Genomic DNA, 20,071 nt, shown 5'->3' with positions numbered 1-20,071 from the left:
GTTGTCAAAGACTGGTAAGCTCACAGTATGTATGTTGTCTAGAAACAGAAAAGGACTGTCCTGTTTATGTGTCTTCAACTGTGGCATTCCGCAGCGGGCACGAGCTTCAACGGAGCTATCAGCTAGAAGAATAGATGGACGTTCGTCTTGCTCCACGGCCGCAGAAAAACATTCGACTACCTTTGTGACAAGCGATTCAAGTTGATGAGGATGATACTCATAGCGGTCAGGCTTTCGAGCCTGTAGTAGTGCAGCCAAAGCAATCTGACGGTCCGGGCATTGGGCTAACAGTTCCTGTATCTCAGTAGATTCAAAACCGAGACGATGGGCCAATTCAGCCATTTCGTATAGGATCTTTTTATCTGCTTTCGCACGATCGGGCTTAGCCAAAAGCTCATCGTTTTTCTCTGATACTCGGGGCATTAAAAAGTAATTGCGCATAGCATATAGCCAAAGCTGCCGATAGCCTAGCTCAAAGGACTTTATGTCTTCGAGCCTTGTGCGACGGAAGCATCTCGCGGTTGTCTGAATGAAACATTCCCGTTCGCCTTCTGAGGATGGTATGAACATGCGCTTCATGGTCTCCCATATTGAGGTCACATGAGGGCCTAACAGCTGTTTCACGCATTGTACGCAGCTTTCCAAGAATTTGAAGTCTTCAAAAAAGGTATACAAAGATGGGATCACCCCATCAAACCTTTCGAGCTGGCTCCATATTCCCTTTCTCTCGCTTTCCTCAAATCCCGCGAACGCTTCCCCCTAGAACAATCCCGCGGATCAAGTTTGCGTCCTTACGCGAGTTTCCAGGAGCCCTTAGTTGTAAACAGCTGACTGCATCAGGTCCAATCTTTTTAAGCGAGTTGTAGTCTCCGTTAACAAAGTACAGGTAAGATTCATGAATGTGATCGAGGTAATGAAGGACTTCCTATTCACGAATAAGATTGAACTTCAGAATAGAGGGTAGCAATTTCGATTTTCTGAATACTCACTTCGTTAACAGCAGCCGCAATCACGCGATGAAACATGCTAATTCTCAATCCGTCAAGCACCACAGACCTCTAATTTGTAGCAATTTGTCGAGGCCCTGGCGCAATCGACGATTTCTTTTGTTATCAAGCTGATCTAGACGCATTTGCTTGTTCTTTGACAAACGCACAAACCATCTTTGTCGAGAATTCTCGTTCTGCTCAGCTTCGTATTGTCGGACACGCCAGTAAATTTCCCCATCTGTAGGTGCTTTCTCATTTGAGTATTCTTCAACTAACGATTGCCTAAGATCTTTGCCAATATCTCCATTACGGTGATTAGTTAGAATACACAGGCAAGGGTTCAATAGTCATACGGTTGAGATAAAGGTCAACTGTCCACCACCTTTCCACGGGTGCTAGAAGTTCAGACCCTACTTGTAAGCGATGTCGGCCGTGAAGTGCTTTTAGCTGTCCTTTTTCAAACTTCAAAGTCGGAATTTGTTCGCCCGAATTAAGAAGATCATGGGAACGGATTTGCGCTCGTAGTACTGCTGCCTCAAAAGCATCCTGAGATACAATAGCCGGGATAAAGTGGTTCACTTCAAACCGGCGACATCCTTGCTTGCGAAAGATACCGCGAAGTCGCTCCAGGTTGTCTAAGTCCAAATCCTGAGGTAAAGGTGGCTCGAATTCAATTTCAGCAATGTTGACTTTCACTGTACCTAGATATTTGACTCGACGTTCGCGAGCGACTTGCATCTCATTGTCGGTGAAGATAGTGCGCTGCATCGTGATACGTAAGCCCACGACTTACCACATTATCATCACGTAGAATAGATGCGGGTCTATTGTTCCTTATTTGAAGTTTAGACTGGTACTGTCGCACCTTGGTCGGCTCACTGCGGTCAGCTCTCTGTGGTCAGCTCTCTGTGGTCAGCTCTCTGTGGTCAGCTCTCTGTGGTCAGCTCTCTGTGGTCAGCTCTCTGTGGTCAGCTCTCTGCGGTCGGTTCTCTGCGGTCGGTCCTCTGCGGTCGGTTCTCTGGCGTGTTTTTGTGATCCGTTTGGTCGGTTCTCGGTTCCAACCTCATGGTGGCATTCTCGTCATATATATATTCATTCATTGAATCTTGCGCAGAGCACGCTTTTTTTTTCATAATACGCCTCCGACAAGCGAGGTTCATTGGTCCGAGTAGACCTCCGCACCGGCCCACAAAGCCCATAGCCCAACCCACCGCAGCCCATAAATGGGGCGGGTTTTGGGCCTGGCATTAGGCCCACTGGTAGGCTATGGGCCTAAGGTAGAAGCCCAATAGGGTTTAATGGGCCCCCAAATGGGCCCCAAACATTGCAAACATGCCAATTCTTGGCATTTGCATAAGTTATGTAGACCTTCCTAGTAATTTTGAGTATTACAATTACCACCTGAGGCCCCTAATTGACTGAGATCTCATGGAAATCGACGCAATTCACTGATTTATGAGATTGATGAGATTAACTGATGAGATCAACTGATGAGATCGATTGATTAGATCCCAAGAGGTAAAACTATCTACATGCTAATAATGCTCATACAAATCATCCTCAACATGCCTCCTCTTCCTCCCTGATGTCCGCACTTGAGACGGTGCCGCATGAGACGGTGCCGCAGCGATAGTAGCATCGTCATCGTCATCGTCAACATCTATCAGATCACCGGATCTATCACCCTGCTCTTCAGCATCACTGATCGCATCAACGTCGACGACAGCTAGCACCTCAGCTGGCTCCTCGGCATCATCACCTGGCTTTTGAGCCGCCTGAGCCTCCTCCACCAGGATCTGAATCTCATCAGAGCCAAAGAACTGCTCAAATTCCTTCGCCTCTTGCACTTCAAGATCAAACCTTGACGTACAGAGGTACAACATCAGCTCTTCGATAGTTTGCGCCTTCAAAGAGCCCCGGCGATAGTGGCAGATATCGCGTGCAGTGTTAAACAGACGTTCAACTCCAGCACCTGTGGCTGGAATTGCAAGGTAATCTCTTGCAAGTGCGGCAATAGCAGGGAAGCGATATTGATTCTCTCTCCAAAAGGAGAGCGGCTCATCAGATATAGTTAAACCTGTAAGAAATTAGTATCATGAAGATAGGGATGGTTTTTCGGCCGAAAAACCATCTCTCAAGAAAGAATAAACATAGAGATTATAACAGGAATATCCTGTATAGCTAGGGAAATACAATGGATGTACTAGGCGATTGGCGCAACGGAATCAAAAAGGGGAACTACCCAAAAATGATGAGATTAAAAGAGTGTTGATTCCTGTCTCCTATCTACTGGGATCGAGGGGGTTAAAATAGCCTCGAGAATACCTGGTATCGAATCCTCTAGAATCCCAGAGGTACCGTTTGGGTCAATACGATGCTGATCACCATTTTCCTGACACACCCCCTCAGCAAGATCCTACTGTATGGGGATTTTGCTGTACAAATGAATGGACGAGCTCAATTGAACTCTTCAACAAGATGACCAATCTCTTCCATACCAAGCAACTTCACAAATTCAACGTGCTTCTGGCGAGGAAGGAGCTTCGTAAGACCATCTGCGACCATCTCAGAAGTCTTTACCCATTCGATAGGGATTCGTCCAGCTTGTACCTCTTGACGTAGCCAATGCTGGTGAATGTCAATGTGTCGCAGCTTGGTGTGCAATTGAGGCAATTCCTTCGTCAAAAGCCCTATAGTTTGCTGATTATCACATTGCAAAGCGACAGGGTGACCAGGATTGAACTTAATAGCGTCGAAAAGGCGCTTCCACGTGAAAAGAGATTTGCCTGCTTCTGACAAAGCCAATAATTCTGCTTCAGTAGTGCTTGTGGTAACAGTCTTCTGTTTCGAGGCCTTCCAATCGACAGGTCCTCCAAATATCATACAGATATATCCAGCAGATGATTTGCGATCTGGATTATCACCGAATGATGCATCACTGAAGAATTGAACGGATGGTTCAGGAGGGATTGACTGCTTCTTGAAGCAAATGGCCCTCATCCTCGTATGATAGAGAAAGACGATGACAGAATTGATAGCATGAATATGCTCTGGCGAAGGATTTGCAAGGAATTGAGCAAGATGGGCAGTGGCCTTGGCCGCATCTGGGCGAGTGACAATTGCCGGGAATTGGGTAGATCCAACCTTGCTCATGTATTCGTGTTTTTGGGCATCCGAGGCAGTGCCGTTATACGGTTTCAATGTGGCAATGGAGACTGGAGGAGTATCAATGCGTCGTTCCTGGGTCAAATGATATCGGTGCGCCATTGCTGAGATATAAGCATCCTGGCATAGCCAGATTATGCCTTTTTGGCGGTCCCGAAGGATACGAATGCCTAAAAACCACTGTGCTTCACCCATAGAACGCAGCTCCCAGGCATCGCTGAGGCCTTTGGCAACATCATCTGCCTCCTCTCGTGCATCTCGTGGGCTCACAATAAGAATGTCATCAACATAAAATACGACAATAATGCTATTCCGGACGAACATGCAGAGATCTTCCTGCACTACCTTGAATCCGAGTGCAGTCAAAACCCTTGATGCTTCTCTCTGCCACATCCTTGGCGATTTGCGAAGGCCATACAGGGCCCTCTGAAGCTTCCAACACCTTCTTCCTTTAGGAAACATACCAGGTGGGAGCTCAACATAGACCTCCTCGTCATCCTCAAGCTTGCCGTTGAGAAATGCATTAACAGCATCATACTGACGAATATCTAGGTCAAAATTCGCGGCAAAGGCAAAGATAGCCCGCGCGGTTCGCACTGCTAGTGTAGCAGAATACTTTTCCTCGGTCGACAACTTCTGGAGATCTCCGCGGACACAGATTCTGGCCTTATACTTGACCAAGTATCCGCACCAACAACTCCCGGTCTTGAAGTCATCGATCCTCGGATCCTCAAGCCTATTGAACCTTACATGGGAGATGAATGCCCGCCTTACAACCAAGCAACTGTTCAGCTGGACCCGCCCGGTTTCTCTATGGACGAGTTGGCGGCAAAGAACGAACCCTACACTTGCCCAAAGCTGTCTAAACGATCTAGCGAAGATTGTGCCAGCAAAGAAGCAAATGAAAGGCCAAGCAAGGCTTTGCGACCAGATACTCTCATCTCCCCCAGCAATCAAAGGCCGAAGCTTAGGCGTGAGGAGCACCATCATACACAGGCAGAATCCGACGACAAAACCCTTTCTGGTAATCAAGCCTGTGTCCCGCTCACTCGAGCCAAGTCAAGATCACAGTCACCGCTCAATAATCTGGGTGATCTGAGTACTCGCAAACTCCGTCAGAAGCTTAATACAAGAGAAAAACGAAAGCTGCTAGAGCTCAAGGGCCAAAATCTGACCTTGAGGCAGATTGGGCTCCACTTTGTAGACATAGATACGGCCTTTCTGCGACAGGCCTGGAAGGATTTAGAACTTCCTCAGCGATGCACCAGATCAGGGTCTAATCGGATGGCCCGTCGGAAATATGCTCGCTAAGTGGTTTATGTAACTCGAGCACTACGCTGTGTGTCAATTGTAGTCTATTTGTACATAACTTACTTTTCATAAATAATAGAGACCCAACCCTTCAACAAACCTCTGTCTTTTAAGGTCACAATGACACTACCCAAGACTCCAGCGAAAGGTACTTGTCGCTAACGAAAACCAAAAAGATGAAAGATCTTTGTTACATCCTCCAGAGCCAGCTTTGCTGGAAAATCTTCTGTCAGAAAGTTAGCCGTCATTCGTGCTAGACTTGAAGCTGAAGAGGTTCGTTGCGTAAAATCGTTACGGTAGCGAGTGCGAACGCAGCGTGTTCTGGCGAAAACTGATTACAGCCAGCATGTCACAAATCAAAACACCGTTACATTACTAGTACGTTGTTGCACCGCCACACTTGACATGGGCTTGACTTAGGAGGTATTTTACCCAATGTAATGTAACGTAACTGTTATGTTTTCGTTTGTATGATACAGAATTTGTCTTTGGCATCATCTACTTACTGCCATCGAGCTTTTCATATTCTTAATATTCTTCCGAGCCGACAAAATTTCGAATTGTCGTCGTTATCACTACTTAACCATATTAATAGAATCAGATTAGCTAGAGGAAAGCTTCTTATCCAAGATCCGACAAAAGCATATCGGTCAGTGCTAGCCTGTCCAGATATTCTTTGATACTTTGAGAGTAGGTTGTTTGCTTATAGGAGCCAATGGTAGGTGCTTTATATTTCCTAGTGGGGCTAATTATGATCGGTTCCTGGGAGCAAACGACGCCCCAATTTTGACATTTTGGCCTGTTCATGAGCTTCTGGAAGGAACCTTGGTTCGTTTTTAAGAATAACCATAGCCACCATAAAGCGTTCAGTGGAAGCTGGGTTGGAAACTGTATGCACGGTCGTGCATATTACTCCTAGGATGGATGGATTGCATGCGTTGTAGGATTATGTGTGCGTTGAATTTGGTGTGCGTCACCCTTTGCCTTAATAGTAGTAAACCATTCCCAGCTTTCAAAATGAGCTATAGTATAAGAACAGGTCAAATCCCCATAGATAGTGTAGTATCAAAATTTCTACCGGAAATTGCAATTATAACAAACCGGCTCTTTCTTTTACTCTTTTTGCCTTGAGTACTCAAATTCATCCCACGCCCATTTCCAATTTTGAGATATGAGAAATTTTCTTCTGGCCTTTGATCCAGCAAGTAAGAGACAAGATCAGTGCACTTCCGGTAGCACGTTACTCAAAAGCTAGAAGTATAAATATCGCGATCATAAAGTCATAAATATTTTCTTCTGTTTGTTTCTTCATAACTGGGTGTAACAAACGGGTTGGGTTTTCGTGGGCGGGTTTGGCGAGGCCTACCCTCATGTGAGCGTCTCGCTGACGCCTACACCATCTTGAAGAGAACATGAAGGAACACAAGAAAAAGCGCGAGCAACGGCGCCCATTCTTGTGGTAGCCGGCGAACTGTGCGACGTAGCATGCTGAGCACGCCTTCCAGTCTGGATTTGGTGGCTATGGCTATCGTGTGCCTCTCTTCAACTGGGGCCGCGCTCAACCGGCCATGCAAAGCCTCCTTGACCATGGCCATCACGAAGGGTTGGGGCGACGTGCTAAACATGTAACAGCGACTGGTATAGCGCAGCTCTTCAATGATCGTAGGGTCTCCGGCCAGATAACCGCCCGGCAGGCTGAAGGCCCTGTAGAATGATCCGCAGACCAGAATCCGGGCGGAAAGGATCTGAGAGAAGAGGATGAGGTTGACGGCGGACGCAATCCCCAGCTGGGATGGCCCCAGACGCCCTAGTCCGTTGGTGTCATTGAGGAGGACCGTCATGCCTTGGTTCGCCCCTTTCTTTGCCGCCAGTTGTGTTGCGAGAGCCATCAGATCCATGTAGCCACCGTCGGCCACCGGGTCCAAGTAGAGTGTGAGATACGTCGCACTGCGCCCTGACAGAGCCTCAAACAGCGGGACCAGGGCATCTCGATCAGCGTACTTCAGGCAGACGGTTTCCGAGTTCTTTGAGGCCACCCGAAAGCCTTCCTCGGCGTTCGAGGGCAGATTCGCGGGGACCAGAAAATAGTGTCGTCGACAAGCCATCACAGGACGGCACAAGCCAGCAATGGTCGACATGAGGCCCAAGTCGGAATCAGGGTAGGTCAGCGCGGCCGGCTGCCTTGTCAATTGTGCTGTGAGTTCTTCGACCTCGAGATGTTGTGGGAAAGTGCCCAGAATCCACCGAGAACTGCCTGACCCGAGACCGTACACCTGGCGGGCAGCATGGCCAGCGGCAATCTCCGCCGCAGAGATCCCGGAACACTGTGTCGCCACCGGCTTCTCAATCTGCTGCTGCAGCACGCGGCTGAGGTCCGCGTGCGCTTCTTGAGCCTCCCTCTGCAGCTCCCGCATGTCAACCGGGCTCGGAGCAGCGGCGCACACGAATCCGCCTAGTCCGCCGACTGCCTTGGACAGGACAGCGCTGCGAACGTCAATCACATCGTCAGGGACCAGAGCTTCGGGGTGTTGGTCGTTCCACATCTCCAGACAGCCTCCTCCGGTTTTCTCCATCGAGCCGAACGAGTGTGCTTCATCCGCATATAAGGTGAAGTTGAATATCTTCTTGAGGAAATACAGGCGATCCAGCGGTGGGATGGTCCCATCCATACTAAACCCAAGGGAGATGGCGTTAGTGGTTACTCGAGACAGATTTGCACCGCAGGCGGGAAGGAAGGTAGCTCACCTGTAAAGACCCTCCACAACCACGATAATATCAGATTGTTTCCCTTGAGTTGAGTCCAGGATGGACTGTAGGTGCGCCATGTCATTATGCCGGAACCTCTTGCGGGCTCCGGCTCGGGACATGTACGACGCCGTGAAAATCGAATTGTGGCATTTCTCGTCCATCACGATGAGCGAATTGTCTCGAGCAATGGCCGGTATCCCGAGGACGTTCGATTGGTAGCCGGTCGTCGTTGTGTAGCAACAGTCAGCGTTGAAGAATCTCGTCAGACCGTCGACCATCCTTTGATTGAGCAATGGGACAGCCTCAGCATCCGCGAAGGGCAGATGGTCCAGGCACTTCCGCTGCAGCTGTTCATCCTTTGGCGACAGTTCATACAACCCGGCGTAGTTGTGACTCCCGCCGTTCAACACCGAATGGTTCTCTCCCTGCATGCTCACTCGCCCGAGGGATTTCGAGGCCACGATCCGCTCGTTTCGCCCATGCCAACGGAATAAGGGATCCACGATGTAATGATTGAAGCGGCCAATTTTAGTCAAGGGGTCGTAAGGATTCTTGCCCTCTTTGAGCCGCACCTGGAGGTAGCTGGAAGCAAACGCAACGGCTTCTTGCAGCATGGCCAAACAGTAGCCGTGAGAAGGGCTTGAGTGACTTACCTGGGAGACTGAGGGAGAAGCTGCCCGCGGAAGACTGACGGCTGTGCTGTCTGCAACGTTCATTCTATCTGGACAGAGCTAGTCTTGTTGGGGTTGCAGTGGTAGAATCCAAGTGCCACGACAATTTATCACGCCTTCGCGAGTTTGCCGTAATATAAACTTGATTTCCCTTCAGGGACAGACGCTAGCGCAATCCCATCTGGATGCGCGATTTCCTTACATCGCGGTCGACATGTCTCCGAGCCCTATTGTGGTTAGGTCGTCCAGTGTGTCGGCTTCGGTTTCAGAATATTTCCTTCCGTGATAACGGGGCCTCCCTACGGTCCCAGGCTACGGTAGCCTGAGGGATAATTCAGGGCATCGTAGCCTGCCAGCCAATAGGTCCTTTGTGGGCGCATCTCGTCAAATTGATACGCAGTAGACATCCGGCGTCCCGCCAGGAGTTGGATGGACACATGTCGCTTAGTACTGGAGGAGGCCTAGCGCCCTCCTGGATACTAATAGCGCCAGGGGGAGGCTTCTATGCGGTTGGAAATCTGTGCTGAGCGTGTGCGGAAATGCAGGCCAGTGAGTGATATATAAAACCAATTAGAAGCATAGGCCTCTTTAGTCTGAGAAGCCAAGGACAGACTGGACGATCGGCCCCGAGGAGCAGTTAGACATGTGGATATCTTCAGATCAAGCCATTGGCTCGTCCATTGGCGCACGAACTTAGTTTTGTTAGTGCGTAGTTAAAATGACTCACCGGGATAACGGCACAGTATCAGGTAACTGTGTTCATACTTGTCTACGCAAGCTGGAGTAATCTCCCGCATCAAAGAAAGCCGGCCCATACGAAATCTCGAGAATTTCCAGGGGTCGGTTCGGGTTAAGTCGCTTCGACCTTACGCGATGCGAGAGGAAGTAGTTTTATCCATCTGTCCATCCATTTCGAGGGTGCGACCCGACCCCTTGATGCACAAGTTCGCAGCTTGCGCAAATGCCCCATTCTGTACGTCACTATGAATCCCTCAGTACGCGGATGCAGCGAAAATGATTCTACTCCGTATTGTACAGTGACTACGCAAAAGTCTTAAACACCCCTCGAGACCCACTTATCAGATCGCCTATATGAATAATCAATTGCCTCCCTTAAACGCGTAGCGTAGCTAGATATTTGGGGTTTTCCTACTGCAGAATCTTATGTACTTATGGAGGTGTGGGGCCAGGGGATGTTAAAACTTTTGCGTAGTGACTATCATCCTTGTCGAAATTTCCGAAATAAAGCCTCACAGAATTATGCGACTTCGTGCCCTAACCCGATCTGAAACCAACGATGCCTTTTAATTTCCCGAGCTGCTCTTCTTGTGGGAGTTATAGTTCTCTTCGCCCATTTTTCTATATAACTTGTTCAAAGTGTCAGGAACTATTGACCTGGTCTGCAGTAACAGTCTCTGCCAGACTGAGCTGTACTCTACAGCCCCAATCTTGTCAACCAGATCAAAAGGGAGAAAATCAATTCACCTTTGTTCTTTCTTTCTTCCCCCCACTCAATACCCGACAAAATGACCCAAGATTTGGCTCCTCATCTGACGCCTGGAAGGGCGGCTCTAGGCGTCTTGGGCGTACTACTCATTTATTATTGGATGCAAAAGTTCCTGATATCTAGAAGAATCGCTGCTCTGGGTTCCAGGGCACCCATGATTCGAACGTGTCTCCCGTTTGGTGAGTTGAACTTGTGCTATAATTGAATTTTACCCTCCCTATCAACCCATATGCCAACCCTACCACACCATCCACGGTGATCATAGAATAGTGCAAGAACGCGCTTTTCTCACACAATCCCACTCCGATACCAAACACAATAAAACACATGAGTACTGACTTGCAAACCAGCAGTTGACTTCGTATACGGGTACATACAAACTACTCAAACAGGGCAAGATCTTGACTTCTGGGACACTGCTATGCGAACTGCCCGAGGAGCATCCAGATTCAAAACATCTCCAGCAACAGTGGAGCTCAACTCCGGCTTGTCTCGCAACCTCTTCACAGCAGACCCAGAAAACATCAAAGCTATTATAAGCAGCCAGTTCGCAGACTATGGCAAGGGCAAGCGATTCTACGAAGATTGGAAAGAATTGCTGGGCAATAGTGTTTTCAGCACGGATGGTCAACTATGGGCGCATTCACGACAGCGTCTCCGGCCAATGTTCACGAAAGAGCGCATCACGAACTTGGAGAAGTTTGAGACATATGCCCAAAAACTCATTACTCTCCTCCATGGAAGTGATTTGCCAAACCGGGTAGTCGATATTGTGCCACTTTTCTTCCGCTATACCTTGGATACTGCCACGCACTACCTACTTGGAAAAGCCGCAAACAGTCTGGAAGATCCGGGGACAAGAATCGTAGAGGCTATCGCGTATATCATGGCCCGCCAGGAAGAATTCTTTAAAATGGAGTAAGTCTACTTGAACCCCCTGGAGACAAAGGCATTTAATTATACTGACCTCTCTGCAGCGACTTCGCCCGGCTTCTGTCACGTACAAAGTTCCGCCAAGAACTCAAGGTGATCGATAATTTCCTCCAGCCATATATTGATGAGGTCCTCTCTCGCTCAGCAGAAGAGTTGGATCCAGCCTACTCGAAAACAGATACATTCCTCGATGCTCTGGCAGGGTCCACTCGAGACGGCCGTGACATCCGTGATCAATTGCTGGGTATTCTCATCGCTGGACGGGATACTACGGCCGTCACCCTCTCCTTCGCCCTCTTTGAATTATCCAGAAACCCAGACATACTAGCCAAGGTCCGTTCGGAGATAGCCGCTAAGTTTGGCGTTGGACCCAACAGCCGCAAGCCCACCTATAATGGTCTGAAGGACATGAAATGTCTCCAAGCCGTTCTGAACGAAACCATGCGTCTATATGCCGTCGTTCCTTTGAATTATCGCCATGCCCTCCAAGATACCACCCTTCCCCGCGGCGGGGGTCCGGACGGACTCTCCCCGATTGGTGTTCTTGGAGACACCCGTATTATCTTCTCAATTGGTCTCATGATGCAGCGTGAGGAGGTGTACCCTCCTCCTGGGTCCGACAACTATTTTGACCCTAAAACATGGTTGCCGCAGCGCTGGTGGTCCGGCTGGCAGCCGAAGCCTTGGGAGTTCCTCCCATTCCATCGTGGTCAAAGGACCTGCATCGGGCAGGAATTTGCATTCGTTGAGATGCAGTACACAATTATCAGAATTTTGCAGGTGTATAAGGAGATTGTGGCTTTCCCGGCATGCGGGAAGGAGAAAGTGGAAGACCCCACCGTCAGATTCGAGGTCACACTCAGACCTGCGTGCGAATTCAATTGTTTATTTCTAAAGGAAGGGGAAGAAAACAAGATTCTGGCGTTCGACTCACTCGCGGGATAAAATGCGGGATCTGATATGGGTAATCATAATCAGTAGTTGGACTGCAGATTAAAACGCGGGCATAAGGGCAGAGAGAGGCATGATGTTGATAAATAATAAAATGCAACCAGCGGTTATTTGGGGAATCGACTGAAAGTACAATATCAACGATACTGTTCCACGACACTTCTCAGTAGAATAAACGAGAATAGACACATAGTCTGTGAGACGTTGAAGTTTTCCTGGAGCATACCGCGTGTTGATTAGAAAAACAGCTAGCTGAGTTCAGACCTGAACAAGATAAGCAAACCCAAGTATGTGTGGCGGGTGATGCTGAGGGATTGACGGGCTGCTCATTTCCGTGGGCCTCAAGCTCATATTCGCTGGGGATAAGAAACGGATGCCCTTTAAGAAATGATACTATAGAAATTAGGTCGGGCTCCAGTATCCGAGAAGGTCTATCAGAGAGTGTGGATGCAGGCTACTACTGAGTCTAATGGACGGTATGTGCACTGAATATTAGTTATAATAATTGAATAATTGAATGGAATTTTTGGTGTGGCAGAATAATTGGAAAGAAATAGCGGTGACTGAGAAGGATAACAGACACTGTGCTGCCTATTTTGATCTAGTGGCACTCTCAGCGAAAGTAAGAGATACGCTAACCACATTTGACATCCAGTTCTCCAGCTCATACTACGTCTGTGTGGTTCTTTACCATGACCGAATTCGCAAATTCTTTAATTGAGATGAAGCTGGAGATTGCACTTCTTTCACTGTGTCCAACAAGAAAATGTATGAATCAATCGGTTCGTTTATTATTTTCGACCATGCGGTACTCAGATTTCTGACAATCGTTCCCAGCGGACCTACAGGTCCCGGAGTGAAAACATATGCTCCGAGGAACGAGAGGTGGTACCATGGGAGCTTTGGTTACTATTTCTGGGAACTATTATGAGGGTCTTATGCTATAGAGGTGAATAGAGTCTCGAGTGAACAATCCCAAAATAACAGGACGTAGTGCAAATGTGTGATTGGTTCAATGCTACTCCTTTCTCCACCTTGGAGTAACTACATCTAAGGGCCATTGCTTTCGTACTTCACTATTTCGCTAAAATAGATGAAAATTCTGCTATGACTAGGCTATTGTATGGCTAGCAGTTCATGGATTTTCCCCGCTGTCAAAGATTGAAAATCTTCCTCCATTGCTGTGTTGGGCGGTGGAAGTCGGGAAGGAACAGTCGTGGGGTGCCGACGCTATTTTTGTTGCGTACATTGCGCTAAGTCAGAACGGGTAGGACGAAGCCTAGAACCTGCCTCCCAAATTTGAAGGGTGAATGCAAGCACCTGTTGTCTGTTCATAAATTTGCCCGGGTTACTCAACACTATGCCGAGGTTGACTCGAAGTGGATTAAACACGACCTGCTCGGTCAAATGTTAGCCCCTTACGTGGTTTTGCACTTCTTTCCCTGCTTCTGCTAACTCTTACTCAGAGCGGACCCTCCGTGTTTATTTGTTTACCGGGATTTGTTCACTTGGGCTGAGGATCTGGCACAGAGAAGCTAAACATTGAGAATGCCACACCAACTTTGTAATCGGACCAACTAAAATTGTCTTGGGCGAACATTAGTTGAAACGAAGATGACCTTGAACAAGCATTATCTTGAACAAACATTATCTCGAACGAAGATTATCCTAGACGAACAGTACCTTGAACGGACAGTATCTTGAACGGACAGTATCTTGAACGGACAGTATCTTGAACGGACAGTGTCTTGAACGAACAGTATCTTGAACGAAGATTATCCTAAACGGACACCCTCTTGAACGAACATTACCTTATACGGCGTAGTTTTTTAATTATGCTGGAAGTTACTGTAACCAAAAGCAGATTGTTAAGATTTGCCAGAATCGTTCAATCCCTCTGAAGCCGAAACAGAAGCAAAAAGATTGCCTGTTTCAAGTTCCTTTATAGCCCATTTCCCGTTGCCGATGTCGGTCGATTGAAGTTTGCCGCGCTCCATCAACCCCTGCACTTCAGATTATCCACTTTCATTTTGGCCACAGAAATATTCAATCCAACCCCTCAAAGTAACCCTATTCGTTTCGAACTGCACCCAGAAGCTTACTCTCCAATGTGAAGCTTTCACAATCTCCCACTAGAGAAGAGTGCTTCAGATGCTAGGGAAAGATATCTTTCCACGTGATCGGAACATAGGTCGGCCGTGTAAGAAGGGGCTGAGTGTGGTGACCCATCCGTTACTCTCGGGTGAACGCCCGTATTGAATAGCCAGCCTCAAAGATTTTTTTAAAAAATGTACAAAAAACACGGAAGAAATTGCTACTTAATCAAAAGAACAGTTCTATATGGCTGAAAAGTGGAAAAGTAGAATATTGTGGACAGGAAATGCTTGGAGCAGGTAATTAGATGTTTGGTAACCAAATTGCATAAAAGAGTGTGGTGATTCGACTGGTAGTTACCCTGGTCAATTAGTTTCTAGGTGAACAACTATTATCTGGCCCTGACAACTTACATATTTGGTCATGCTCGATATCATGGGGCGGTTGGTGTTCAAAACTACTATGCAATATTTACCGACCAGCACGTATAGTCGAGCTTGTTCGAGAAACACAGTGGTGGAGTCTTCCCAGGACCCGGTATTCTCGGGTGGTGTGAAGTTATAGTTTAACTCAGTGATTTGCGGGCTGGGGACGACTAGGCTCCATTCAATTCCTGTTGCCCGAAATTGTCGTTGTCTGGCTAACCTGTTTCCTGGGCTGGGGCCAGCGCGGCGCTTCATTTCTCCGAGGGCCCTTCCGGCTGGCTTTGTCTTGAATTTCTCCGGGTCCAGACTGAACCACATCCTGGTCGGAGTCTTCGACCCAAAACCCAGCCCAGCCCGGGTCATATGTGGTCGTGCGGAAGTCTTGTCAGATTACTGTAGTTGCTACCTTCATCACCACCTTCAACCCGTCATGGAATCCTTTGCCGGGGTGCAGGCTTATGCAGGAACATCTGTGCGAGATGAAGATGAAAAATTTATTGTTAGATTGGCCAGATATAAAATACAAAATAGAGCCTTTTTACTGAATATCATTTCTATGCTAGAAAGTAGTGACGCGTATCAGAGAAGGACAACCCTTATAAGACTGTGGTTGGTTACAAATATTGAGGCATCGCACATTTGAATACACCGTTAGGCTACAGATACCTTTATGTGAAAGACAACTAATCAAGAAATCGCGTATTCATCCCCTGACAACGCACCACACCAGCTCACGAATCCAAAAGTATTTGCACAGTTCCATTCCCATGCCTGAGTCGCGCAATGCGGAGAGCTTGTCGCAGCTGCATCCTTTAACAAGACACAGTCGAAACCTTTACTGAACGCATCTGTCAGCGTCCCGCCGACGCACTGGTCCGTATTGACCCCCGTGAATAGAAGTGTCGTAATCCCTTCTTTCTTCAGAAACACCTCGAGATCTGTCCCGGAACCCCAAAGCGCGGACATGCGGTTCTTGTGGATCAAGACATCCGGATCTGTGGATCGCTCTAGTCCTTTTCGATATTCGGCATCTAGTGGTCTGTAAAGAGCGGCGTTCCACGTATCCCGCATCAAAACACGGCCCGCCCCAATGATAGTGCCGTCTTCAAGTTCGATCGGCCCTAAATCAGCGCCTAAACCCTTGTAAACGTTGTGACTTCGTTGCTTCTTTGGCCCGTTGTCGTTGTTGTTGACACCGCCAACGCTCTCATAGATGCCAAATGCCTTCATCATACCTGGTGGCATTGACTCAACTTCTTCGTCTGTCAGACCCCAGTTCACCCATACCACGCGGATGGCTTTCCCTCGCGCTGCAGGGATCCCCGTTTTCAGGAGCATATCAGCGGCTTTCAAGCCAGGGCTGGGATCCGGTTTGCCCAGCGCTGGGGAGAGGAAAAAGTTTTGCATGTCGATAATGAGCAGCGCGGTCGTTGCGGGGTCGACCCGAATGGGGTTCGTTGCTGTGTTCAGGGTGAGCGGACTTGCACAAGTTGAGTCTTTGCGCACAAGGTCCACTATCCCCGTGGTTGGATTGTAATGCCAATGGTTTTTGGGATCATTGCCGATTTGAGATGACTCGCCAGACGTGACGCCGGTTCTCGAGGTTGTAGTCGCCATTGTTGCTTCTGCAGCTGGCTTTAGTGAGGTTTGATAGTGACTTTTGTGTAGGCACCGTATAATCGCACAGAGTTGACCAAGCTCAGTTTGTCAATAGTGCAGCGTAATTTAGGAGCAAGAGATCCAAGTAGTGGGACCAACACGTTATATGACTACCAGGAATTGGGGGCTGCTACTGTCGGAGATAGTGCGGCAGTAAAATAAATAGTTTTATTTGTCGTGATTTTTATGCTTGTACTAGGGGATCCTCGACACTCCGAGAATCGGGACTTTCAACCCACTTTCCCTACCCATGTAAGCCAGGACACCCTGATGTGTCCTCTTTAGTTCAATTCACCATTTTTCTTTTGGATTGGTTCCCCTTGGTAGGCTAGCCCCATTCTTGCATAAAATGCCATACTGTATCAGCTGACTGTGACAGCTACTAATACAGGGTAAAGACCTGCCAGGAATATAGGGATCTGCATGGTATCTAATCGTATAGAATACTTACACAAATCTTGCACGCAATCATCTTGCGATACCCCCATTTTGGATTCCGCGTATCTTGCCTCCTCGGATCTGTAACATCCGAGTAACGGCAGTACCCATGGGTATTTCAACCCCCGTGAACTCTCGCTTGTTTATCCTTCAGTTAACTAGTTAGTTCTGGTATTGATTAGTCGGCAGATTTGTGCATGATTCTATTCGTAATGGGGTTTGGTATCCTGAAGTTAGACCCCGTTTGGGGTTTTACGGAAGACTAGTTTTCATGGTGTTATATTGGCACTACAAACTGTGTAGAGACTTTAATTTCGGCGGTTTTCTTTCAAGCAAGATGTTACAGATCAAGAGAAAGATCCTGGATCAAAGTGTACCATTCAACGAAGGTATCAAGGCTGGAGGAAAAGGAAGAGGAATCTATCTGGTGGCGTGATGCTTGATATGTGCCATGATAAGGAACGCATTCCCTTATCATCCCGATTCAGCCATGATTGTTTCCGTCGCCAGATCCTCAACTATTCGCGTCCAGACTGTCACACAAGAGATCTATGGAGGTGGTAATACTAATATTCCCGAACGTAGACTATCAACGTCAAATATAAATGTGTAGATCGCGTCCTAGCCGCGCATTTGTCTGTTTAAGGGAACCGATATATACGATCCATCCAGGGCTCGATGCACTCCACCGAAATTCCCTATTCCTTTTTGCTCTGTCATTTTGCCGGGGATCTGGCATTCTACTGCGCCCGCGATTTCTGACCCAAGCCCAACATCTGGAGAAACACATGCTTGAAGAATCTCCTTGTTTCGAGAATAGGAAGGATGCCACAGAGCGTCATTGCACCAAACACCCAAATGAACGAAATGATGACCCAAGCGGTGAAAAATGATCTCGAGAAAATGTAGTGCGACAGGAACATTGGGATGGGGATCAAGAAGTCCATGATGAAGGAAAGTACGAGAGATGTCACGACGGCGACAACGAAGGCGTTCTTCAGCTTCTTCGGGTCCTCAATAACGGCTGCGTCCTGGAGCACCTCCTTTTCCCCGGCCTGGGAGGTCGCCAAGTCGGGGTTTTGGCCGTCGTTTTTGCCGTCTGTCTGCACGACGAGAACAGACTGCCCGGTCTCAGGCGCATTGATTGCGCGAGTGACATCCCACTCAAAAGTATTGTCCGGCTTGATATAGGAGATGATAACTGAGAGGATCAGGCCGGTCAAAACGGCGGCCATGTTTCCTGCCAAAGTCGGATACGACCCGCCGGTGGTTGTGATATTCACTTCACCATAGTATACTTTAGCTTCGACGAGCCAGGCTGTGACGCCTGCAACAAGGCCGCCTAGAGCCCCACAAAGTGCTCCGAGCCGGGTTTGGCCTTTCCAGGTGATGGAGAAGGCTGCTGGGAACACCGCACCGCCAATAAGGAGCCCCATCGTGAGGAAGAGCCATCCGAGATCGATGCCGACGGCATTCCAGATACATGCGAACACAGCCATCACCACGCCAAAGACACAGATCATCACATGAGATACAAAGATCAGCTGTTCAGGTGTTGCAGAGGGTTTAATGTACGTCTTGTAGACGTCGAATGTGAGAATCGAAGAAACTGCGATGAGCTCAGAGGATGAGGACGATGTAACAGCCATAAAAAGAGTCAGAAGCAATGCCACAGCACCGTTCTTGCCTAACAAGGTCGCTGCGGCAAATGGTGCAGCGAGCCCCGCTGAGACCTGCGACGACGTCATGGGATTTGGGTACGTAGGGTACCGAGGGTTATCTGTGAGGGCTACCGCAGCGAGACCAAGGGTTGTGGCGAATCCAAATGGAATTGCGAACCAAGCCAGACCTCCCATGATGTAGGCCCGCACAGCGGTTGTTGGGCGGCTGGCGATCGCCCTCTGCCAGTAGCCCTGGTCAAGGAAGACAGTACCCAGCCCCGAACACAGCTGAATCACACCGAAAATAAGACCGTAGTTGGACTTCATTGTCAGGTATGAGCCATCCAGGTTACCGTCCACCGGTCGTTTCACCGCTGCAGTTTGTAAAAGCTCGAACATGGCGGATGGGGATCCTACGAGATCATTTGTCGAGTAGACGGAGAACATGAAGTAAAGAATGACGATCAGCATGATTACAGTGTGAGAATAGTCACCTGGCAGGTTTCTGTCAGCCTTATCCACGAACAAGCACGTCATTAATTCACGACGGGCGAAAAAAATGCTTACACAGAAAAGTCGCTCTCAAACCTCCGAGTACAACGTAGATGGAGACTCCTACTGGAATGAGGAAGACAGCCGCATAAACGTTCATGCCAGTAAGTGCCGTGACGACAGCGCTTCCACCTAGAAGTAGCTGGCTTGCCACGAGGATATTGGTTAATAATGCGAAAAACACAAAAACAAGATGGGTGGCAGCCCCATAACGGCGGTAAATGATCTCCAAGAAGGTGTGGCAGTATGGGGCATTCTGTTTAACCTTGCATGCAAGGACAGAGAACATGAAGATCTGGACTGTTGCTCCGGCAGCATCTGCAGCTCGAATATTTAGCGATCATATTGCGGAATGGCCAAAGGACATACTAACACTAATACAGGTCAGTATTGCATATCCCGGCATTTCTGAGAGTATCTTACCCAAAATGGACCTGCAATTCCATAGTCGTAAGCTACAGAGCTGCTTTGGAGCAAGGTAGCAGCCCAAGTCCAAGCAGACACCACTCCACTTGCAATCAGCCCAGGCTTGACACTTCTGCTGGCCGTATTGAACTCCTCGCTAGTTTTGGTTGAATATTGGGTGTATTTGTTCTTCAGATCGTTAGTGACATGATTAAGAATGTCTGCCTGCCAAGAGCGCTCCAACCTGAATGAAGGATATAAAAGCCATCAACACAGCGAAAAAGAATCCAATGCCCACAACCACTCCATATCCCGCTGCCTCGGGTAATATAGGGGTAGTAACACTTGAAGCCATTGTATTGTATGTGGCTTCGTTCCGACCTGCTTTCCTATCTCAAAACGAGAGCTTCAACTGATTGTTTAGCGGGAAGACGTTGGTATTATATAGAAATTAATTCTGCGCTCCGTTCTGGGGTAAGTAAAACAACTTCTTCGGGGTGCTACTGGCGGATTCGTCCAGATTAAATACAATCGAATTTCGGGGAAGTCTAATAACCTGCCT

At 48.2% G+C, this 20,071-nt stretch overlaps 5 protein-coding genes across 5 annotated transcripts; 1 reads left to right on the top strand and 4 right to left on the bottom strand.

The window, feature by feature from the left end:
- Nucleotides 1–1,033: 1,033 nt before the first annotated feature.
- N7446_012414 (uncharacterized protein) lies at nt 1,034–2,056 on the bottom strand (the record flags this gene model as incomplete). Its single annotated transcript, XM_058521156.1, has 4 exons — nt 1,034–1,290; nt 1,343–1,751; nt 1,783–1,813; nt 2,052–2,056. The coding sequence occupies 4 exons, from the start codon at nt 2,054–2,056 to the stop codon at nt 1,034–1,036; spliced, it is 702 nt and encodes a 233-aa protein (XP_058366522.1).
- Nucleotides 2,057–6,856: 4,800 nt separating this feature from the next.
- Nucleotides 6,857–8,827, bottom strand: N7446_012413 (serine palmitoyltransferase 2; the record flags this gene model as incomplete). Its single annotated transcript, XM_058521155.1, has 2 exons — nt 6,857–8,135; nt 8,211–8,827. The coding sequence occupies 2 exons, from the start codon at nt 8,825–8,827 to the stop codon at nt 6,857–6,859; spliced, it is 1,896 nt and encodes a 631-aa protein (XP_058366521.1).
- Nucleotides 8,828–10,410: 1,583 nt separating this feature from the next.
- N7446_012412 (cytochrome P450) lies at nt 10,411–12,269 on the top strand (the record flags this gene model as incomplete). Its single annotated transcript, XM_058521154.1, has 3 exons — nt 10,411–10,570; nt 10,742–11,309; nt 11,369–12,269. The coding sequence occupies 3 exons, from the start codon at nt 10,411–10,413 to the stop codon at nt 12,267–12,269; spliced, it is 1,629 nt and encodes a 542-aa protein (XP_058366520.1).
- Nucleotides 12,270–15,481: 3,212 nt separating this feature from the next.
- Nucleotides 15,482–16,411, bottom strand: N7446_012411 (cysteine hydrolase family protein; the record flags this gene model as incomplete). The annotated part of the gene is made up of 1 exon (XM_058521153.1): nt 15,482–16,411. The coding sequence occupies one exon, from the start codon at nt 16,409–16,411 to the stop codon at nt 15,482–15,484; it is 930 nt and encodes a 309-aa protein (XP_058366519.1).
- A 1,220-nt stretch (nt 16,412–17,631) lies between these two features.
- Nucleotides 17,632–19,550, bottom strand: N7446_012410 (sodium:solute symporter family protein; the record flags this gene model as incomplete). Its single annotated transcript, XM_058521152.1, has 4 exons — nt 17,632–19,046; nt 19,120–19,422; nt 19,474–19,478; nt 19,528–19,550. The coding sequence occupies 4 exons, from the start codon at nt 19,548–19,550 to the stop codon at nt 17,632–17,634; spliced, it is 1,746 nt and encodes a 581-aa protein (XP_058366518.1).
- Between the last annotated feature and the right edge of the window lie 521 nt (nt 19,551–20,071).

The sequence above is a fragment of the Penicillium canescens genome (assembly GCF_028828765.1).
Source record: "Penicillium canescens strain IBT 15451 chromosome Unknown utg000010l_segment0_segment0, whole genome shotgun sequence".
Taxonomy (NCBI): domain Eukaryota; kingdom Fungi; phylum Ascomycota; class Eurotiomycetes; order Eurotiales; family Aspergillaceae; genus Penicillium; species Penicillium canescens.
Note: the sequence above shows the minus strand (reverse complement) of the source record. Positions and strands in the feature narration are given on the sequence as shown.